Source organism: Larus michahellis, chromosome 12 (assembly GCF_964199755.1).
Source record: "Larus michahellis chromosome 12, bLarMic1.1, whole genome shotgun sequence".
NCBI classification, from domain to species: domain Eukaryota; kingdom Metazoa; phylum Chordata; class Aves; order Charadriiformes; family Laridae; genus Larus; species Larus michahellis.
Window position 1 is genome coordinate 17,531,522 of NC_133907.1, and position 22,673 is coordinate 17,554,194.

A 22,673-nucleotide genomic window follows, 5' to 3' on the forward strand; every position below is an offset into this window, starting at 1 on the left:
AATGGATTAGGTGGGTGTAGACTTCACTGGCTCCAACGGAGATCCCAAGTCACCAGATTCTCTTCACTACATCAGCCCAGACGGGATAAATGAGTACCTGATTGCCATCTGGAGTGTGGGAAGCGTAGTCCAGGATTATGACGCGTATGTAGCTGTCCTAACTCATCCAGCCACTGAACCAAAAATGTGTCAACAGCAGGTGTCAGTGATCACGGCTGATGGGTTGTTCCAGAGCTGTAGCGTTTGAATGACTGAGATGCCACCTTTCCTTGGGAGATCCCTTTTCCCTTCCACTGCTTCCTCCTGCTTCTGTCACTGCCAGGGAGGGCTGTGGCAGCCCTTTGTAATTTGGCTTATTTACTTGGTTTGTCCCTCCGGGTCTACTCTTTTATGGCCCTGGGCTGCTCTGTAATGCTGCTTTATCTGGTCACTAATCCCTTGTTGCTGACGGTGCATTTCAAACATGAATGCACTGTTTGATTCAATGGGAACACGTTTGTCTGCTCTGTCCTTTAGCCAGCCTATGGTTGGGTTGACTTTTTCTCGTGCTACTTTCAAACCTCCTGAGGGTTCTGTGATGTGCCGCACTGAGAGAAATTCTGAAACTGTCAAGCCCAAGCCTGAAATCCTTGGGTGACTGGCTGTGGGGAGCTAGATGGTGTACCCGTTCCTTATGGCAGGAATTGAACCTTGCTCTCCAGCTGCTTTCTGGGAATAAAACAGAATAGTGAGTTATTAAAGACTTGCTCTTTCTCATTTCTTGTTGTTGCCATTTCTCTTCAGGGACAAGCTGTTTCCTGCATTTGGGTTTGGAGCTCAGGTTCCTCCTAGCTGGCAGGTACGGCCTCCACAACGCTGGGCAGTTGCTCTGTCTGTGTCTGCATGCCTTAACTGTTTGTAATGTCCCCTTTCCTAGGTGTCTCATGAGTTTGCTTTGAACTTCAACCCCAGCAACCCTTATTGTCAAGGTGAGGACACCTCTAGTAATATTTCACTGAGAGGGGGAGGTGTTTGAAGTGTTGTATTTCTTTCATAACTGGTGAAAAACAGATGCAGTGCCAAGACATGCAACAAACTAGATTTAGTCTCACCTGGATGCTGACAAGAGTGTATGTACGTTGATGCTGACTTCTGTGCGGTCTACATAAGCTCCAGTGAAGGGATCTAGATTTAATTTGAGTGTTAATCCATGCTGAAATTTTTGTTGCTGCAATTTGGTTACTTCTGGTGTATTATAGGTAGCGGTGGATTCAGATCAGCAACGTGCCTGTGCTGGTCATGCTTCCGGGGTGACCACCTGCTAAGGCGGTTGGAGACCCTCGTTACTTCATCAGCAAAGTGTCTATGTTTGAATGTTATCTTTTAAAGGGTTGTATTAAAAACTTACTTTCTTTACAGCTGTCGTCTTTAGTGGAGGTAGTTTCAGCTGTTTTTAATGGCTGCTCTCTAAACTGGATTATGACCTTTTAGGACTAAGAACTGTCTCAGCATGCAGTGACGCAGAATTGTTCTTGAACAAGCATTTTTAACTCCGTTCAGTTTTTCTCTGTGGTCTAAGGCCAACAAAAATTGCAATCTGAGTTTCAGTGTTAAAATCCAAGCATTTCCTCGATCAGTTTGGCATTGTCTGACATTGGGATCTGTGTGTTTGCTCTTTAAGGGTGCCTGTGGAGTAGTTTTGAGAGGTACTGCGCTAAAACCTGCATGGTGGACAATGCAAGCAGCAGTGGCACTTGAAATTCCATTGATACAAGCCAGGAATAGGCCAGTTTAGATGGATCCACAGAAGATTTGCACCGTTTAAAATCAGACTTTAAAAAAAATTTTGTTTAGTTAGCCTGAGGAAAGCTTCTTGCATAGGACAAGCCATAGTGATTGCTATTTCTGTTACAGAAATGTCTGAATCCTGAATCAGGGATCACTATCTAACTTTCACACAAGGAAAATGAAAAGTTAGTGTTCCAGAGAGCTTCTGACCTTGTTGTCTAATTAGACTATAGGCAATTAAACAAGATAAATTGGATGACAAGGTAGTCGTCAGTGTGCCTTCACCTGGGTTATTTTTCCCCACAACTTCCATGAGCTCTGTGATGTTAGAGGCACAAAGAGTGATGTGAAGAATGTAGAATGGGGGAGAAATCAGCAAATCCTGTCTCTGCAGATGTCCACTGGTTTCAGCCCTGTACTTTGTATATTTGCTGTTACCCTGCTGCTTACTTGCCCTTCAGGAGTTCACAGCTGTGTGAAAGTTGTTATCCTTTTGCCGTACTATTTCGTAGTGCTTGTAAAATAATTACTGGAGAAGTTGTGAGGCTCTTGTGGCAGCTGCCTGCCTTGTGTTTCAGGGATCCAAGGAATAGTGGATGCCTACCGCCAGATCCTGCCTCAGATCCGACTCTATGGGCCAACCAATTTCTCACCTATTATAAACCATGTGGCAAGATTTGCAGCGCACTCGGCACAACAAGGAACTGCTTCAGTGAGTGCATGTCCTTTCCTGTAATCTGCATTGGGTTAGTGTTTCTGTTTTCCATGTTCACGGTGGGTTAGAATGGAACGGTAAAGTGATGTCGCCTTCCTTCCTCGAGATGCAAAGTTTGGTTCTCTCCTACTGGCCTACAGAGAGGCCGTTGGTACTCTCTTGGTACATATTGATATGTAGAAGACGTTGACAGTAGTTTTCATTGCTCAAGTGATATTTATTTCTCTTTTTCACGGTTTGCTGGCATTGTACTTACTATTGAAGTATGCAGAGGTGCTGTGTTGGCTTTTAGACCAGTTGGACTCAGTCAGCAGTTGCATCAGTCTAACCTCTCTTGCCGAGCTCCGTCACCTATAGGAAATGCATACAGTATAGAGGGGCTCTACATATTTTATTCCAAACAATTTTGCTCTCAAGAACCTATGCAAAGACCGCCTCCAAGAAAAATATCAGAGGGCTTGACTATCCATCCCACCATGGTGGCATGCAGGATCGGGCTATCTGGAGGGCCAGATTAACAAAGGAGTCTGAGAACTGTTAAATCAGCGTGCTAATTGCATTGCAGAGCACCTGTGCTACCCTGTAGTTGTGTTGCATGTCCTGTTTGTGTGCTTGCGTGGCCAGGGCAGCTGTTAAAATTAAACTCCATTTCCTTAACATTCATTCCTTTTGCTTAAGGAATTCCTTATAGATAAAACTAATTCCATTTTGACAGACCAGTCAGGAGGAATTTTGATGTACGCCTTGGTTCTTGCTTTATGGTCTAGCTGTTTCAGTATTTTTGGTTCGACTTATGTTTGTGTGTACGTCAAAGACGTTTCCCACACTGAGGTGCTTGGTCTAAGGAGATCCATTTCTTACATTTCTGAGGGTATTTTTTAGCTTTCCCAACACTTGGGGGAATCTTCTTATTTCTTTATATGTTACATATCTCTACTTTTTCTTACAGACAGAAAACTAACTATTTAAATAAAGAACCTGTCAGTAATGGGGTACAACTGTAGTAACACTTGTGTTAACTGGGTTTTTGGAATGGGAAATGCACTTTTCATTGTGTGTGTGTGTGTCGTTTTTTGTTTTCATTTTAAGTCTGTAGAAAGCTGCTGTAAAGCAGTGGTTGCTCGTTTCAGAATTAGGTGCTAAACCTTACCGTCTAGGAAAGGAAGGAAATGTTAAACACTTTACCATGCTAATGAATTGGGTTTGAGGTATTTTTTTTCTTTCTAGAAAAGTTCGTGTGTTCTTCCCCTCTTGTTATCTCTAATGTGTCTTTGTGTCATGACATTTGTCACTGCTGTGTTTTGAGATTTCTAATACTTTAAGTTATTGGTGACTAAAAAAGAAGGCTTTTTGAGTTACACTCTAGGGATATTAAATATTGAACTTTAACCTTTTTGAGATGTCAGTGAATAAAGCAGCAGTCATCAGTGAATTTTGTATGCTTTGTTGAAGCATACAAAGCTTTTGAAGCTTTGTTGATGTAGTAGTACTTTGCCCACCTCTAGTTCTTTCTGTCAGTTGATGTAGTTGTTCTTTATAACTTGAATTTAAGCCTTTATCCTTTTTCTAGTACAGAGTGCGCAATGAAAGGTGTTATGCATATGAAAAAACGGGAATAAACATAAGTTTCTTTAATGTTCTGGTTTTGTCTTAGCCACAGCACCATCTGATTTCTTCCTTGGAGTAAGAAATTGCTCCATCAGCCTCCAGTTATGTGAGCTTTGATGTTGAACTCCCTAACTGGGTGCTTTCTAATGTTTTTCAGCAATACTTCATCTTGCTGATCATCACAGATGGAGAGATCACTGATCTGGACCAAACTAGGCAAGCGATTGTTAATGCCTCTAAGCTGCCGATGTCCATCATTATTGTCGGAGTTGGTGAAGCTGATTTCAAAGCCATGGAATTCCTTGACGGAGACAACGGTGTCCTGAAGTCCCTGACAGGAGAGCCAGCTGCACGAGACATCGTCCAGTTTGTGCCTTTTCGACAGTTCAAAAACGTAAGTTGTCTTTAACTTAGAAGAGTCCTGGTGCTGGTACATATGCAGATACTACATCTAAAAAAACCGAGCGCGGGTCTAGACAAGGCAGCAAGCTGCGTGCTCAAAGTGCTGTCCAGGCGCTGGGAATTGAGATGTTTGCTTCTGCGTTCGAAACTGTGTGCCTCGTCACAGCTCTCTTGTAGCTTCTCTTAGAGCTCTCCTGTCATTGATTCTGTGTACTGTATCTTGACCGTTACAGAGTTAAAGCAGTAAAGGAGATGTTTTCTCTCCTGGGATGCAAACATTAGGGCAAGGAAATGAGATCGTATTGTCAGTCTCTGATGTTGAGTCCCATCTTATCATTTAAGATAAGTCTTCCCTGCTGTTGAAAGCAGTCCTGTCGTTCCCCAGCTCCTCCCTACTTCCAGGGTTGGCACTAGCATTCCTGCATGTTGCACAGTGAGTTGGGTTGAAAAGTAGAGTCAAGTGAAAACCCAGGATAAGAGAAATTGTTAGTGGCTGGGGCAGTTTCCCACTCAGATCAGGGCCGTACAAAGGCTGTGTGAGCCTGGGCTTGAGGTGGTGGCAGTGCAGGGGTGGGAACAAATGATTTTTCGTCAGCTGTGCTCACCGAGACTGACTGGAAATGCTCTTAAAACTGCAGCAAGGAACTCTTGAAACCGGGAGCGAGATGTGGCAGGTGGGGGGGCTGCGCTCTGAATCTGTAAGAGAGTTTGTCACTGGGCTGATAAATCCTTTCTCTGCAGTATTTCTCATTTATTCTCCCTGTTCTTCTTGCAGGCTCCCCGTGAGGCGCTTTCCCAGATGGTTCTGGCTGAAGTGCCTAAGCAGCTGGTGTCATACTATAAATGGCAGGGATGGCCACCAGTGAAACCACCGGAAATAAAGAAGGTGTAGATCGCAGCCTGGCCCTGGCTCTCCCTTGCACACTGTGGGTGCTCAGTGTCTCAAGTTTGTATCGTTCACACTAATTCTCTTACCCGCTTGCGCGCTGCGTCTTTGATCTTTCCTGTTCCTGATCGGAAGAAATGTAAATATGGAAAAAACACAACTGCTGGCAGTTTTTGTCACAGAAAAATAAACCTTGTTGGTTTTCTACCTTGCAACAGTGCCACATCATACCACGCATCATTGCTTGACGTGGCCTATCCGCTGCTTGGTATCAGCATGAGCATTGAGCTGCTCGTGCAGCACTGCTTCAACGCTGAGATTGGTAGGAGAAGTATTGCGATCGTGCTTGCTGTAATGATACTTATCATGTGTTCCTTGATAGGTTTTTTGTGGTTGTGTTTTTTTTTCCTTCTATTAAGCTGCCTTGGGAATGGGGACCCTTCTGTCCTCATTGGTACCAAAATCTGTTGGTTGGATGCCTGAGGTAGTTCTTGTTGTGCCTTCATAAAATGCCAGTATATTTTTATATGTAGAGGTTTATTTTTAAATTTCAGTAACCATACTTCACAATCGTCTTTTTAATCACATTTTTATATTGGCAAACTTTGGTTCTGTGACGGCCTCTTGCTTAGAGCCATTGTTGCAATTTAAGAGCACTGCACTTTGCTTATTTGCTGGGGGGGATTAATGAGGATTAATCATTAGTTAATCAGAGGTGGGGTGGGATTAATGAGTCACATTGCTGGATTTTGAAAGTCACATTAACTGGAAACATTGAAATAGAGATGCTTTGAGCGATCCCTTCGTGTCACAGAAGTTAGGAAGTGAAGAAGTAACTGTGGAACTCCAAAGAGGTATTTCCTTGTCTGTTGTGAGGTCTGCAGTGTCAGAGGTGTGAAGTGTCTATTATGAGGTCTGAGGACTACGACAGGCACATGGTAGCAAAGCACAATTGTTTTGAGAGACTGGAGTTGATAGTTCATTTTAAAATAGAGATAAAGAAACTTGGGCTTGTCATTGCACTACAAGTGGTCATCACTTTCAGTTTCATAAATAAATAATTTGCTTTGACATACATAACACGTCTGGACTCTTATTTCCTTTCTGGGCTTTTCCTTTTGTTTTCCGGCAGTGTGAATGTTTTGGTGTGTGGAAGGTCTTTGCTGTAGTGCTAGCCTGGTGGTGATTTCAGCACCTGAGTTTGCCTAGGTTGAGTGTCATCAGCTGCAAAAGCAGAGCAAGTTGTCCATCATCATCGGTTTTGTTACCTGTTAATCACTAAGACTGCCAGGCATATATCCTGCAGCCCTGTCGTGCAGTAAGATGAGCTGTTTCTTTACTGTGAAATTATGAAAGAACTTGTGTATTCTATCAGGTAAACCAGGAAATGGTGAGAATACATTGGAAGACTGCCTTGGTGATCCGGGCTATGAAACTGGTAGGTTACAAGCCCATGTGAAAGCAGAACCTGGGTTTGAATCCACGCCCTCAACTAGACTAGTTGTTCTGGATGGTATCTGTGACCAAACTAGTACGTAGCTTGTGCTTGAAGGGTTGTGGGTCTAGGACCGCTGCTGAGCAAAGATTAATTTATGCTACTTTTTTATTCAAACCTAGCTTTGACGACGATGCGTTCTCCCAGGCTCTGCAGGCAGCAGGGCTGTCTCTCCTGAAACACTCTGTCCTCTAGCCTGCAGCACCCAATTTTCTTGCACTTAGATTCTTGAAGGAAACCAGGCAACCTGCGTTCTTGAGCGGCTGCCTAAACTAAAATGTGTTACAAGTGTGGAAGAGAGGGAGGAAAACTGCCAAGTCTTCTCTGAGAAACTGCACCGTTGTTGAGAGCATCCTTTAGTCATGTTTTCAGCTGCTTACGACCTGTCGGCAGAGCTCTCCTTCCCTGTATTAGCCGTACAAGAAACTAAGGCTGGTTTTTGTGTGTGTGTCTTTTTTCTTCTTTTTAATAAAGTGTTCTTTAAAGGATATTTACAGCAGCAGTTCTGAAGGCTTACCGGTCCCTTGTTTGGACCAAGAGATACTGGTGGCTGTGTGTAGTGCTTGGCTTCAATGAATGTTGTTTTTGGCAAGTTGTCAGCAGCATGTTGGGACTTTCCTTGGCTCCAGCCTTGAGGGGCAGAAGATGGGCTCTGAGCAGCAGAAATTGTAGTGGGAAATCCATTTCACCTGGCAGTTCCCACTCAGAAGGAAGAGAATGAATCTTCTGCCTCTCTGTGCTGGCTATGAGGAGTGGAGTCACTGTGTTCTGCAGCTAGCCGAGGTGTCTCCACGTGCTGGACTCATTCGTGGTAGGAGAGACCTTCCCTGTTTTGGGGAGGAAGAGGCCAAGATGTGGAAGAGGCAGGTCTGAGGAAGTTCTTCCCCCTGCAGGAGCAAAGGAGAATATGGAGGAGACGCTGTTTACTTGCAGGTAAGTGGCTGAAATGTGAATGACCAAAGGCACACGAGTCCTGTGCTTGTCACTTGAGAACTAGAGCTGCACGGGTGTGGGCCTAGGTAAAAAGCCATGGGAGGGGCAAGCTTGGAAGCTGCTGATCCGGCACAGCACAGTTGTGCCTGTTTTCTCTCATTCTTGACTCTCCCCAGGGCTCCTGCTTTTAGAGGCAGTGAAGACAGCTGCCGGGTGCTTTGGGGAGAGGCTGGGAGCTATGTGTCCTGCCTTGTGCTGCCCTGGGTGTTGCTGGAATGCGGATTTATGGCATAGTTGTCGCTTGAGGTAGATGAGAGCTCGGGTTTGAGCTCAGGTTTTCTTCCTCAGGAGAATGTTCTGTTCTTGCCCAGTGCTGATCCATCCTCCCGGATCACGCTCTTGCTTTATCTCCACAATAAGCACGGGGAACACGCTAGAAGTCTTGTTACCCTGGCCTTGGCCGAGATTGAGCGAACGCTCTTGTACTTGTGGTCCCCAAAGGGGTTTCAGCCTTGGGGCTTTGTGTAAGTCAAAAGCTAGTGCATTGGGGAGGGTTCCTCTTGCTTCTAGGACATCTGGCAATAAATACTAGTGACATGTTGTGCCAGATTACGCCATGCTACCCAACAGAGCTCCCTTCTCTGGGGGAGATAATGCTCCATCCCCCTTCTTTGCCCAAGCAGCTTATTGGGCTAAGGGCCCTACTTGGGGTCTAAAATGTTTGTTTCCTCCAGGGACTGTTTCACTAAGACTGAGGCACGGTGGTCTTTAGGTGAATGCAAGTGATGGGACCACTCCAGGTGTTTGAGGGAGCCATACAAACCCCCCTGGGAGATGATGGCTTTTGGTCAGCTTTGAGCAAATGCTGGATACACCCATCAGCGACATACTTTGGTGGTCTGAGTGTCTCATTGAACAGCCTAAATTCCCCCCCTTGCCCCCCACCTCCAGCCGTGACAAAGCGTGGGGTGAGGGCACTGAGCTTTCTGTGCTGCCCTAAACTGATTGGCTTCTCATTTGGGTTCACAGAAGTGGTGCCAGAGGCTGCTGGCCTGCTGTGTTCCGTTGCTGCGCCATGAAGTGGCATCCTCCCCGCTGCGGTGTGTTTCCACTGCCCTCGGCGCCACTTCTCTGGCGCTCCAGGAAGCTCTTGTGTAAGAGGAAAATAAAGGGAATAACCGCAGGGCTTGGTTCGAAGCAGCCTGGCATTGCATTGCACAGACATGATTCACTCCTCAGTGTTTGCAGAGCTGGATTAGCCGCCCTGGGTGGCTGCAAGGCACCCTGTACAGCATGCGCGGGTGCAGGTGTTTGCTGCTGGGTGCGGAGCGGGGAGGGAAGGAACGCTTTCCAAATCCTGCTGAGCTTTTGATGGTATGATTGCTCTAATCTGGCCTGAATCTGTGTTCTGGAAGGGCTCCCTCATCTCTCATTTACCAGTTCTTGGGCAGGTGAGGTGAGCTGAAGCAGGTGAGGCGTGCTGTGCCCCAGGTCTCCATCCTGTGAGGGGCTGGGGCTCGTGCCCTGCGCGGCTCCAACCCCACCCTCCGTGGATTTCAGTGCTCGTCTCTGTCCTGCAGGGAGCTGGCACCCGGGCTGCAGCCTCTGTCCCCAGAAAGTGCTCGGGTGTCCCACTTGCACACGCTTAGCTCCTCCGGTCCTGCGTGGGGGGGTCGCCCAGCACTTTCCTCCTGTCAGGGGAGCCCGACCTTCCTCCTCCGAGGGCTGCAAGCAGCCCGGCTGCCTTCCCTTTTCCCTCCTCCCTCTGTTTGCTTTGGAGGGGTTGAACCGCAGAAGCTGTGACCGGGCTGGAGCAGCCGCAGGGTTGGGGCGGCCGAGAGCGGAGCCTGGCCCCTGTCTCCGCTCCCAGCCTCGGAAGCCCCCCGTCCCCGTAGGCCGCGGGGCTGAGGCGGGCGGAGCAGCCAGGCGGCCTCCCCCGCCCCTCTCCCTCCTGTCCCTCGGCGGGGGCTCCGCGGCCCGTGGGGTGCCGGGGCGGGGAGCGGGCGGCCGAACCGGCCCGGCGAGTCGGGGCTGAGTCACTCCGGGCCGAGCGGGGCCGCGCTGCCCACCACCGGCTCCATGGCCCTCAGCGTCGGCGTCCGGCGGCTCTCCCGGCTGCCGGGCCGCGGCGAGCGGCAGGTGCAGCTCAGCTTCCGAGGTGGGCCCCGGCGGGCGGGCGGGCCGGGGTCTGCCTGCCGCGCTGCCCGCCGGCACCTCACGGTCTCCCTTCTCCTTCCCAAGGCTTCACCCAGAAGACGAGGAAGATCCGCTGCGGCCCGGAGGCCGTCTTCGGGGAGGTGAGGGCGAACCGGCGGCTCCCTCACGGGTGTCGTCCGTGGGACAGGGGTGGGACACGGCAGCGTCCCGGCCGATGCCTGGTGGGGCAGCAGGGCCGGGAAGCGCCCGCCTGCACCGTCCCGTCCCCGGAGCCTGTAGCTGGTTCCCGCCCGGCTGCCTCTGTTCCCCTGGGCAGGCATCGGGTGAGCCGCAACCTCGGGGCGCAGCTTTGCGATGTGCCCGAGCCCGATGGCGCCTGCCCTGGGTGATCTCTTCTCCCCAGGCACCCCTGTGCCTTCCCATGCTCCGTCTCACCCCTCAACCCCTTCCCAGAGCGACGATGCTCTGGCCCCTGTAGCAGCTGACCTGCAGCTCTGTGCTGCCGGGGGGGCTCTCGCTCCCCTCCCCGTCCTTCCTCCATTCCCGGCTCCAGGGTCTGCCCTGGCCAGCGGGAAAGTAACTTCCCCCTGGAGCCGCTTTTTGTCGCGCTCGTTGGTTCTGTCACCTTGCAGAGGAGACCAACCAGGCGCCAAATGTGGGAAAGCGTGGCTGGGAATGAATCCTCATCCCCTCCTGCTCTGTTTGGTTGTAGCTCTTTCGCTGGCCTCACTACGGGAAGCTCGTTGTGGGAGAAATGCTGTCCGTTAAGGTTTATAACTGCAGCAAGGTTTTCAGTAACAGGTAGGTTCTTTGGGTGTTGGGGTGACGAGCAGAGGTGGGGAAAGAGATATACTGGGCTTTAAATTTTTCCCTGGGAGTAGAAAACTTCTACTGGAAGTTTGGTGGAAGGAAGATGAACACTATACAGGTTATAGAAGACAGATGGAGCTGGTTGTTCTGGTGGGGCAGCAGTGCTGTATATAGTAAGTTAAATAACGCTTTGTTAGATTTAGTTGCACCAGCGATAGCAGAGACTACGCAAGGATCCAGACCAGACCCCCAGGTGGGACAAAGGTAAAATAGGCTCCTAAAAAGTAGAGCTGCAAGGCGGGACTTGCAGCAGAATGGGGACCTGCTTTCACCCTGTAGATCCACCTCGTGACCGTGACCGTGCTACATGCAAATTCAAGATGCCTATCAGCGAGGAAAAGCCCAAAGCCTGTGGTGGTATGGTTTAACCTTTAAAAAAGATAGCAATTTAAATTTAAAGGATCAGCCAGAACTTAGAATGCTTCTAGGTGGCACAGACGCAATACTGTGAACTCAGCAGTTATTCCAGCAGTTGTAAAACACTTCAGGGAATCCCGAGAGTGGAGGTGACAGATTGAGTAGTGGTAGGGGAGCAAGCAAGGGAGCAGAGACGTGTCCTTCCAGGACACGTGAAACGTGAGGATGCAGGGAAAGGTGCCAGCTCTGATAAGGAAAATGTAAGAACTGGAGCAAAATCAACAGTAACAACTTTCTAGAGGTAGTTAACAACACCAACCTTTTCAAAGCTATCGTAAGCCTGATAGAGAGGGTGTGGAGGAAACAGATGAGTACAGCACATGCGAGACACTTAAAAGATAAAGCCAGAGCAGAAAATGTGGCTGAACTTTGTGTCACCATTTACTGTGTGCTTTCCTTTGGGAGCTGGATCAGAGGAATTGTCTGTGACCGAAACGTCAATAGAAACTGCTTATAGGACAAATAGATAAAACAAACAGTAACAAATCACCAGGACCTGATGGCGCTGAGCAAAGAAGTCGATGGGAAGTGACTGGACTGGCACTGACAGCGTCTATCCATGCACCTCTGCTGCCGGGGAGCAGAGTAATGGCAGGTGACAGGCGTTACAGTTTAAAAGCAGTTGGTCAGTGCACTGGGATGATCAAAAATAAATAGGGTGTGAAAGGACAGAAGGGAAAAACTTGTTACGCCGCTGTATCAGTCTGTGGTCTCTGGCCTCCTGCGCGTGCAGTCTTTCTGTGGCAGCAGCATTGAGCTGGAAAAGCTGGAGAGGAGGGGGATGAGTGGAGAGACTCCTTCCTTGGAGGCTGGACAGGCTCTGTGTCTCAGAGAAAAGGGAGGTGAGAGGGAATACGAGAGATCAGCAGTTTGCAGCTGAAATGGAGGTGACTGGGGAATAATTCCTTCTGTCTCGGTCCCGGGCAGGCAGTGAAAAGCTCTGATGGTTTCCAGCATGCAGTAGGAAGCTCTGCTTTGCGCGGGGTTAGCCCGGCCGCTGGCAGAGCTGCCATGGGGAGATGGAGGCCAATGTACAAACGGGTTCCAGACAGCAGTAATACAAGGTGGGGTTAGGAGCAGCTGAATGCAATCCAGCACGCGTTACAGCTGCTTGCGGGGAGCCAAATGAGCCTTTCCCACGGAGAAGTTCCTTTGGAGCAGATAAATTTTGGCCCGACTTGCTGCAGACCTCCCTACAGCCACGGTTTTATGTCCTATTTCTGTATTTCCTTGTGTGGAGCCTCTGCTTCCCAGTTTTGTTTGGGAAGTCACCCCAGCCCTGCTGGGTGCCCAAACACAGGCTGGCTCCTGTGAAGCCTAGCTCTGCCGAAGGGGAGAGCTCTCACAACCGGTGGGATTGGATCTGCACAAGCCTTCAACTGTCAATGGCAGCTCAGCTGCAGGCGGCTGCCTGGGCATGACCGGGGTGGAGGCCCAACCCACTCCAGTCAGTGGGGCTCGGGTGTTTCGGCTGCCAGACTCTCTATGGAAAGCACTGCAGCAGTTCGCTGCCTTCACCGCCGCTCAGAAGGGCTGTGAGCAGGAGAGCGGAAATCCTGATACTCTCCTCCCCCAGGATGCAGGCACTGATGTTACATACAGTATTGCTGCAGCCTCTGGTTTCGTTCCAGGCTTCTCGGCACCCTTGTCCTTAGCCTTCAGCACCTGGTGACGTCTGGGAGGCTGATCCTCCGGGAGGCCCTCGTTGACAGGAACCACAGAGTCACTGACGTAAGTCCTCCGCGGGTAGCCTGGCCATCAGCAATCAGGAAAAACCAGGGGACCGGGGGCTGAGGGGGAGTCCAAGGTGCTGCTTTGAGCCTGGGAGCGCTGCGGCATTTGTGCCCTCTCTACACAGGGATGCAGCCACTTTACACACATCAAGCGGTTTTAGGAGCATCCAGAAGTGCGTGGGGTGGGCTGGGGGCCCTGGAGACCTGCTGAGGGCCTGAATGAGCAGAGGGAGCCTGCCCCCCTCTGACACCAGGGCTCACAGTGCCCTTTGTGCTGTTGGAAAATGAACAGGACACAAAAATGAACCATTTCCTGCCAGTTGGGTGTGCGGGCATGGTTCGGTGAGTGATGGACAACCAGGGCTTGGTGCCAGGGCTGCAGGCAGAGCCAGGAGGAGGAGAGGCAGGGGCGGGCAGCCCTGCGAAGTGCTGCGCCCCATTTTGCCCTTCCCACGGGCAACCTGACTCAGCCTCGTGGTGGCGTGTGGGATGCAGCCCTGTGGCCACCAGACCACAAGCCCGAGTGTCACAGGCATGGCTTTCCTGTATTGCTGAGCTGGCTGGTTCAGGGAGCAGGTGGAATCTGAGCATTTTCAGGATTATTTTTAGACCAATGCAGCTCACTGCATAAACAGTTGTGCCAGCAAAGGGACCAGGGACTAGACCGACCCTTCGGCATCGCTCCGTCCTGGCGATGGTTTGAGGGGACTGAGCGAGGGGCACTTACGTTGCTGTAAAGTCAGAGCTGCTCTGCAGCCCAGCCCGTCGCCCCTGGCTACCTCTTCCCTTGTGCTGCCAGCAGCACTCATGCCGACGAGCCGCTCTAACCAAAAACCAACTGCATCTGGTTTCGCCAGGTTAGTTTTCGATCGTGCAGCCCTGGCTGCACAAGGGCTGTGGGGGAGAGAAAAAAGGCAGGCAAGACTGGGCACCCATCCAAGGGCAGCCTGAGACCCTCTCCCTCAGCTCAGCTGGGAAGAGACGCATCCCCAAGGCTGTTTCAACCGCTCCTCCTTTATCAAAGTGGGAACAAAGCCCTTCCTGCTATTCCAAGTCCTGTTCTTCTCTGGGACTTGTGTTATTTCCATCCCTTTTTCTTCTGGTGGTTTGAAGGGGTTTTTGAGAGCCTCAGCTATTCACCCAGCTTCCCAGGCTCCTGCATCCACCCAGCCTTTGCTGCTGCCTTTCCTGGTCGCTGTACTGCTGCTTTCTTGGCCTGTATTTCTCCTCCCAGAAACACATGTTTTCCAGGGACTGAGCTATGAACGCATCCCCTTCAGCCTGCGAAGAAGTGACCTCCTCCATGGCTGCAATTTTGGCCTCTGGAGGGAAATTCTCGTGCATTTGTGTTGGTTTGAGATCAGACTGATCACTTGCAGACAAAGTATTTTCAGACCTGTACTGGCTGTGCCAATACCCAACACGCCCCGTACTTCTCTGGCTGTCTTTCTTCATCACTAATGCTAAGTCAGTGTCTCTGGGTGTGCTTCTGGCTCCTGTGGTGTTTCAAACCAAACTGTCGTGCCCGGGGATGCTCTTCCAGATGTCTTGTGCCTCCCACAGGGAGTCTGCTCCAAACCCCTGCAAGTTAGTTTGCTCTGCTCAGGGCTCTCCCCATTTCCCTTGCCAAAAGTGCCCTGAGATGGCTCTTAGGGGCCTCTCCGCGGTATATTTTAGATTTGGAAACTTGAGCCAGCTTTTATTCAGTGAATCCTGGAGTTTGGGAAACTGTAGGGGAGGGAGATTGGTTAACTCTAGCTCATTGATGGAGGCAGACAAGGAGACTATGGTATAAACAGGCTTCTTACGGGGTTGTGACCCCCTTCCTTCCCCTTCTTCCCACTAGCATCTCACTTCTTTTTTAATTCCATGCTCCCCTTCCCTTTCTCCATGACGTTTCTGGAGTCGTTTTGTGGCTGCCAAGCTCTCAGGCAGCTTCATTTTCTGTTTGTAGATCTACATTGAGTTGGATTTGCGCTACCAGCCTCCAGATGGCTCAGCTGGGACCTGGGTTGAAGAGGACTTTGTCTATCAGATGAAAGACAGGTATTGAAATCCTGGGAGGAGCAAATTTCCAGGCAGCTTGTACAGCCGCCTTTGCCAGTGGCAGCCTTTGAGATGCAATCCAGACTCAGTTACTCTCCACCTCTGGCCAGGCCGATGCATCTCTGCTCTACGGTGACAATAAGTGAGCAGGGGTCTTGGGAAGAAAAGACCTTGTCTTCACAGAGAGACCATGATTGCAACAACCCGGTGCACCCTGGGAGTCCTTTCGGACTCAAGAGCATTTCTGCAGCCTTTCTGGCTGACAGCAGCAAGACTTTTTGATTGCAAAGTTGCAGAGAAAGTGGCTTTGGACTGTAGCAACCCCAAGCACCTTGCACGCAGGTGGCGCCCGAAGGCAGGGGAGATGCGGGTGTCTGGGCGGACAGGATAACAGGCAGCAGCAAGGTCTGGAGTGCCAGAGGCAAAGCAGCAGGCACACGGGGTGAACAGTGGAAAAGCATCACTTAGGAGGATGCTCGTGTCCCTGCCAAGAGCCAAGCAGAAACATGGCTGTGGCACTATTAAATGCATCAGTGAACAGCCTCAACACACTCGTTTTTCAGCAAAGCATCTCTTTTTCTTACAGTTCGGAGTTAGTCATCTGCAATCCTGGATTTGAGGAGCTGGAGTAAGTAGTCCCACTCCCCATGGGTGGAGCGGAGTGCACAACCCGCTTATCAGGGCTGATGATGCGGCATGTGACATGGTGGGGGGTTTGCAGGGCAACCGAGGGGCCAAGAGCGAGTGAACTGGACCGGAGGGCTGCTGCTCTGGGCAGGAAGCTGGTGAAAGGCCTGGAGACTGATGAGGAAGAGGAAGAGGAGGAAGAAGATTTCTACGATGTGTCTGAGATGGAGGTCTCGGGCATCATCTTCAGCCCTGTGAAGAGGTATCCATGGCATGCTCTTCTCTCTTGCCCCTGCTTGGGCCCTGGGGCTAGTGCCAAGTGCCAGCTCATGGGGTGGTTTCTGGGGGAATCTTGCATCTCCTGACATTCTGCTTCTGCAAAATGTCAGAAACCTTCAATCTCCAGTGGCCCCGAGCAGGGGCTGTCGGGGATTTGCTCGTTCCCAGGGCAAGGGGCCATTATTTGCCATTGCTTCCCTCAATGGGGGCTTACTCAGGCCCATGTAGATGAAGAGACCTGCTCACTCGGGTTGTTTTTCTGTGCAGCCGCTCCAGACTTTGCTCCGCACGGGACCTCTTTGCCACCCCAACCCCGCAGAGCTTCCAGGTACTGCAGCGTTGGATGCACATCCATGCAGCTGCCTCTGGCCCTGCAGCCAGTCCCTTGCTGCGGGCTTGGGCTTCTCCAATTGCCACGTACCTCAGCAAGGCCTCTATCCTGAAGACACCTTCTTGCTTTGTGTGGCTTCCCTGGGCAAGGTGTGAGATTCCCTGAACGAGCTGCACCCACGAGTGCTGCCTCCAACATCAGCCAGCCCAGAGCAGAACTTCTTTTTGGGCCATGTATTTAGCTATGGATGTACAGGAGAACGGAATCAGGCTGACAGCCATACGTGCCACTGCAAAACACTGCCTGAGCAGAGCTTTGGAGATTGCCCAGGCAGGACTGGTGCCTTCCAGCCTCCCCAGGGCCTTGCCTGGGTCCCTGGGAACATCTGTGGGACGTGGTTAGGGGTGGAGGGCTGCTGCAGGGGCTTTCTTGGAGATGCCGGGAGGCTGGTATGAAGCCATGGCTCTGGCCAATGTTCTGACATCAGGTTTATTTGAAACTACTCTGAAGTTTGGAAATGGACTTCGGTCCCGTCTTTTGCCCTGCAGATTTCAGAGCAGGTCTCCCAGCCTGGATATGGATTTAAATCCTTCCCTGGTTCTAAGTAAACGTGGACTCACATTTGAGTCTCCTGCTTTTCAGGGCTGAGTCCTACTAACCAAGCAGGAAGCTTTTGTGGGGGTGGAATTTCCTACCATCCTTTTCTTGAAGCTATTATTCACCTTAACAACTGCCGGGTTGCTTATACTGAGAGCAAATGTGAGAACATTTCTCCCATGTCTTAGACTCGTAACCAGTTGCGGCAAATGAGACAGCCACATTCCAGTCTTTCCAATGGTGTCCATCTCAGTAGGATTCAAACTACTAACAGAAGATACAAAGAGCATCTTCTCCAGGATGCTCTGTGGACCCCACCATGTGGGGAGTGGTTTCCATCCCCTTGGGATCAGGAACCGAGTGGACACAGTGCTGCTGGGGAGGCTGCACTTGTCAAAGGTGCTGGGGATTTAACACTTAATTTCCTCGCTTGTCTGAAAGAAAAACGTATCTTAAATACCATTTTGGTTTGTCTTGACCGTAGCAGATTTCAGCAGCTGTGCTCTTGCCTGCCCCGAGCGTCCCCCGCTCCTGCAAGAGGGCCCTGTACATTTGCATACTGCTATTGCTGAAACAAGCTCAAGATGGAGCTGGAAACAAGGAGAGCGCTGATCCGAAGGTTTTCTCCCACATTTTCTCAGGTTGGGATTAATATCATTGAAGCACAGAAGCTGGTGGGGGTGAACATTAACCCCTTTGTGGTGGTCAAGGTTGGAGAGGAGAAGAGGCACACAACAACGCAGAAGTCCACAAACTGCCCCTTCTACAATGAAGTACGTGATACGGAGAGGGGCTCCGTCCTTGCCCCGCCAGTGTCCCAAGTGGCTGGGGCCATCCTTGCAGGCAGTGCTCAGGATGCGGCTGCTCTCAAGCAGAGGTGCTTGTGGGGCCCTGGGGCTCACCTGTCTTGCTCTTCTCTTTCAGTATTTTTTGTTTGAATTCCGTGAGCCAAGGGACATTTTATTCCACAGACTCATAGAGATCTCGGTAAGTATGTCCTCCTTTTTATCCTTTGTTGGTAACGGGTCCAGCCCAACGCTTCTGCATGTAGATGCTGGCAGCGATGGGCAAAACAAGGGTACCAGTACTGGCCAGGTTTTCCAGCCAGAGACATCTGCCCCACAAAGAGACCAAAGGGCCTTCCTGTGGCCACAGTGGAGCAGGGACCCAGCCCCGCTCTGAGCCGCCATGGGGTAGTGTGGCCTTCCCACCTCCTCTGGTCAGGTTTTCTCTGCATCCAGTGACTGAAGTGGGGCCTCTGGGGCAGTTTTTTGCCCATTGCCTGGTGTTGTGGTTTTGGCCAAATTGTCCAGTGGCTGGCGACAGATGCTCCCCTGCCCCCAACCTCTCGTACAGGAGAGGAGGAGGAGAGATAAAGAAATCTACAAGTTTAGAAGAAACTAAACTACTTTAATGAAATATTAATAATAAAATAAAAAGGAAAATAATGAAATAAATACAGTATATACAAAACCATATCAAGCTCCCAGGATGATGTCACCGGCAGGCACTGGGGAAGTCCCAGGCTGGACTGAGCGACGGGTGGGAACTGGGTTCCAGAGCTGGAGTCAGGAACACGCGGATCAAAGGCAGATGAACAGGCAGGGTCCTCCTCAGACGTCGGCCACTGAAGAAAGAGAGTTGACTCTTTGATCCCTCAGCTTTTGTACTGAGCCCGGGGCAGACGGGATGGAATACCCTGTTGGTCAGGTTTGGGTCACCTCTCCTGTCCACTCCTCCCTGCAGGTGGGACCCCTCTACGCTTTTCCGCTTCCGACCCTCCAACGGGGCAAATAACGAAATTAGCTGACCGTGGTTGTTATAGCAATAAGTATAAGCAAGAGCCTCTCTGCCTACCATTCCTTGGCACAAACTGCCTTGTCTCATCACTCTGAGAATGAGCTGTTTTCGACACCACACGCTGTTAATTTTAGAGAGTTATGGAAGACGCCTAGCTAAGAAGTAAAATTACTGAACGGAAAATGGGTTCTGTTTTACCTCAAACCGGGACACCTTGCAGCCCTGCTTTTTTGGGGAGGGTTTCCCTGCTGCCCCTTACCCTGGAGCCTCATCCTGCAGGTCGTGGAGGCAAACGGGTGGTGTGAGGGGAGCTCAACGGTGATTTGTGCTTGTAGAAAAAAAACAGGCAGGCAAAGAGTAGTCTCCAGAAATCCCCTGGCCCAAAGTGCAGGGGCTTCTCCAAAGTGCAAAGGCTTCCCCAAAACGCAGTGCTTTTCTGAAGATAGCTGAACCCAGCCAACACCTCCTTTGCCATGTTATCTCCAGCACCTTCCCTGTGAAATGCTGCCTGTCTCTTCTGCTGGTGTGGGTTCAGCAAGCACCAAGCAAGGCCTGGGTTTGGGAGAGACACTGGCCTGGTGGGGTCATGGCTCTGCCCTGACCCACCAGGATATGGACATAGGACTCCCTGGGGGAAAACAGGTCTGCCCTTGGTCCATTGTAGGGATTCGGCTTATCTGGGGCTGGCAGAAGCAGCTGAATTGGTTGCACGTGAATTTCTCTTGGCTCAGGTTTAACTGAGGGCTATGGGCTCATGGGCTTTGTGGGAATAGTTGGGCAGGAATGGGTTTGTCCCAGGGCTAGCTCATGTGGGTCAATGTACATGAGGAGCTTGCAACCGCTGCCTGAGCTGTGTGTTGGAATGGGCATCTCTTAGCAGTTGTGTCCTCCTTAGAGATGTCTGGATGTGTCACTTGGCTGCCCACATCTCTTGGTGCTCAGGGGGATTCATGCCGTCTGCAGGTTTTTCACTCAAAGAAGATACCATTCCTGGGAACGTGCATAGGAACGTTCAAGATGGATGTTGTGACGGTGTACAGCCAGCCAGGTATGACCAACTGCACTGCTTACCTGCTCCCTGACCCTGGGCTTTGCCTGAAACTGATGTTTCATTTGTGCTCTGCTGAGTTTGGTGAGGGCCCTGTCTTCCAAGCACTTAGTTCACATGAGGACCAGCTCTTGCTTCTCCGCGCAGTTGTCTGAGGGTTGGTATCACCTTCAGAGGCAGTGTCAGGGCAGTCTTTCTGCAGATGTAGTTGGGATGTGAAATGGTAACCTGGGCTCTCCACAGGGAACTCCGTTCCTTTCCTCTCAGATCACAGGTTTTTCCAGAAGTGGGCTGTCATCAGTGACCCCACGGACACCCGGGCAGGCGTGAAAGGTTTTGTGAAGTGTAGCATCTCTGTCACCGCACATGGGGATGTTGTGGGCTCCCTTCCCACCTCCTCCAGCAGCCGGGATGAGGACATTGAAAGGTAGGTGCAGTGCAGTCTTCCATGGCCCTGGGTAAAAAGGTCATGTCCTCTTCACACTACCTTTTTTAGCCCCATTTTTCCCTCTTTTGATGGGGTAAGACCTGGGGAAAGAGACCTGTGGTAGGGCAGGATCCAAACCTCCTGCCAGTCAGGGCACTTCCAACATCGTATTTCTGGAGAAGTATTTCCCGGCATCGTATTTCTCCAGGAGAGAGCCAGAACATGAATTTGTCTTTCAGGAACCTGTTGCTGCCTAAGAGAGTCCCTGCAGAGAGACCCTGGGCCAGGGTCTGCATCAAGCTGTATCATGCCGAGGGCCTGCCCAGCATGAGCGCAGGCATCATGGGTGGTTTCTCCAAGATCGTGGGGGAGAAAAAAGTATTTATTGACCCATACGTGCAGGTCTCGTTCTGTGGGCAGCAGGTGAGTCTGCCAGGGGGTCTGGTGGGGCCAAGCTGATCCTCCCTTGCCTGTGCGCGAACAGGCGCCTCCATGAAACACAGGAATCCCACTGAAGACAGGCTAGGAGAGCCAAATCTTGCTGTCTTTGGCAATGGCCAGAGCCGTGTGGCCATGGATGTGCGGTGTCTGGATGAGAAGGCTTTTGTGGGACTTCTGTTTCTGCAGAGAGCTGCATGGGGGACAGCCCCAGCCCTGAGCACAGCCACTGGCTGAGCTACTGGCTGCGCAGGCCAGTAGCTAGTTGATATTCCTAAATATAGAGAGGGGGCCAAATAAATCCCGGAGCGGAAGTCCTCTGTGGCAAGCTAGACTCAGGTTGACACCCTCAGGAGAGTTTACCGGGCTATTGGCTGTTTTCTTGCAGCTAAGGCCGGGGTTTCTGGTCCTGTGACGTCCATTAAGATGAGAATCAGTCCCTGTGCAGCCTTGTGGGCCTGGGGGTGCTCCCAGGGGACCCTATGACACCTCTGGGTCTGGTGGTGCTGCCCACTTGCTTCTCGTGTTTCCCTTGGCTGTGTAGGGCACGACCGGAGCCTTGGGATGGCCCCCCTTGATGAAGCGCAGAAAGCAACTGCTGGGACGGGGCCAGGAGCAGGGATAGTGCCACCTCCAGAGCTTGCACAGCACTGTCGGCAGGCGGGACAGGAGGACATGCTGTTCCCAGAGAGGCTCTGAGGCATGCCTTGCTCTGGCCACTGTCTGGGACTGTGTGGCTTTCACACCTTCTCCTTCCCAGGGGGAAACATCGGTGGAGACCAGCACCACTGAGCCTGAGTGGAACGAGCAGATCAGCTTCATAGAGATGTTCCCGCCTCTGGCCAGGAAGATAAAAGTCCAGGTGCTGGATGATGCCAATGTTGGTGACGTGGCCGTGGCTACACACTACATTGACCTGCAGCAGATCTCGGACCCTGGCAGGAATGGTGAGGCCTGGCATGGCTGGCCCCGGGGCATGGCGTCCTGGGCAGCCCTATGCCATGCACCTTCTGCTTGGCCATGGTGGTCTCCTGGAGGTGGGAAGCAGGAGTGGCCGAAGCATGCTCACATCCCTGTGCCTTGGGCTGTCTTCTTGGGGGAAAGTCTCTCTGCATCTCCCTGTGGTGTAATTAGACCCTCTCCCTGTTGCTGCAGGCTTTAACCCCACGTTCGGCCCAGCCTGGGTGAACCTGTATGGCTCCCCCCAGAACTCAGCTCTGTGGGACATCCACAAAGACCTCAACGATGGCATGGGTGAGGGGATCTTCTACCGTGGGCGCATCCTCATGGCCGTCACGGTGGAGATCTTCAGCAGCCCCAGCATGGCAGAGAGGAAGCTTGGGGACAAGACGAAAAGTGCCCTAAGCAAACTGAAGCTGAAGAAGAAAAGTAAGAAATCCAAGGAGAAAGCCAAAGAACTGAGGCAGCTGAAGGGAGAAGAGGAGGCTGGGGACTCTCAGGAGGCCGAGCAGCCTGAGGAGGTCACTGTGGAAGTGGAAGAGCTCCATCCGCTCCCCGAGGTGAGTCCTGCCAAGCTGGTGTGGCTGACCCATGCTGGCCTCTGGCGTGCACAGGCCTCATGGGGAAGCGGCAGTGGGATCGCTTGCTGTAACAGTGCTGGAGCAAATTCAGCCTGCCCATTGCTGGGCCATCCAGAGCTCGCTGAGCCTCTGCAAGGGCTGAGGGCCACACCCACAGCCCCAAAACGCTCCCATGGTAAGGCTGGAGCATCCCCACATGCGCTGATGTCCTGGAGCAGGGAGGACTCTCACATGGGTGTTATTCCCAGGGCACAGCTGCCTTTGAGCATGTACTTTTTTTCCCCCTGGAGCTAAGGAGGTGTTAGCTGGCTCTGGGTCTCTACTTGGCCTGGAAAAGGCAGGCAAGATGCAGCTGTGTTGGTACTGTAGCCATCCCTTAGCCTACAAACCTGCTCGGTGGCTTCACACAAGCGTCAGCCAAAGCCATGGCTCTGCACCAGCACCCCAGGATTTCCAAGAAAACTTGTCCCGCATCTGGCAGACCAGGGGTGGTGACCTCGGCAGCATCCCACTGATGTCCCTTGGGAGGGCTGGCAGGCACTGGCCATGTCCTGCT

At 51.4% G+C, this 22,673-nt stretch overlaps 2 protein-coding genes across 6 annotated transcripts in view; both read left to right on the plus strand.

The window, feature by feature from the left end:
- Positions 1 to 6,458, plus strand: part of CPNE1 (copine 1) — a 44,821-nt gene extending 38,363 nt beyond the window's left edge. For all 5 annotated transcript variants that reach the window (XM_074605703.1, XM_074605704.1, XM_074605707.1 and 2 more), the window contains 6 exons: positions 11 to 144; positions 784 to 838; positions 917 to 968; positions 2,346 to 2,479; positions 4,248 to 4,484; positions 5,268 to 6,458. In XM_074605703.1, the coding sequence (XP_074461804.1) occupies positions 11 to 144; positions 784 to 838; positions 917 to 968; positions 2,346 to 2,479; positions 4,248 to 4,484; positions 5,268 to 5,384 (729 nt within the window). In that variant the 3' untranslated portion in view covers positions 5,385 to 6,458. The remainder of the gene's footprint in view (positions 1 to 10; positions 145 to 783; positions 839 to 916; positions 969 to 2,345; positions 2,480 to 4,247; positions 4,485 to 5,267) is intronic.
- A 3,427-nt stretch (positions 6,459 to 9,885) lies between these two features.
- Positions 9,886 to 22,673, plus strand: part of LOC141750182 (fer-1-like protein 4) — a 42,985-nt gene continuing 30,197 nt past the window's right edge. Inside the window, exons 1-15 of the mRNA XM_074604872.1 lie at positions 9,886 to 9,964; positions 10,048 to 10,103; positions 10,676 to 10,764; positions 12,882 to 12,981; positions 14,938 to 15,029; positions 15,616 to 15,657; positions 15,751 to 15,918; positions 16,203 to 16,263; positions 17,505 to 17,636; positions 17,788 to 17,850; positions 19,627 to 19,711; positions 19,979 to 20,138; positions 20,378 to 20,561; positions 21,337 to 21,523; positions 21,732 to 22,096. Of these exons, the coding sequence (XP_074460973.1) occupies positions 9,886 to 9,964; positions 10,048 to 10,103; positions 10,676 to 10,764; positions 12,882 to 12,981; positions 14,938 to 15,029; positions 15,616 to 15,657; positions 15,751 to 15,918; positions 16,203 to 16,263; positions 17,505 to 17,636; positions 17,788 to 17,850; positions 19,627 to 19,711; positions 19,979 to 20,138; positions 20,378 to 20,561; positions 21,337 to 21,523; positions 21,732 to 22,096 (1,863 nt within the window). The remainder of the gene's footprint in view (positions 9,965 to 10,047; positions 10,104 to 10,675; positions 10,765 to 12,881; positions 12,982 to 14,937; positions 15,030 to 15,615; positions 15,658 to 15,750; positions 15,919 to 16,202; positions 16,264 to 17,504; positions 17,637 to 17,787; positions 17,851 to 19,626; positions 19,712 to 19,978; positions 20,139 to 20,377; positions 20,562 to 21,336; positions 21,524 to 21,731; positions 22,097 to 22,673) is intronic.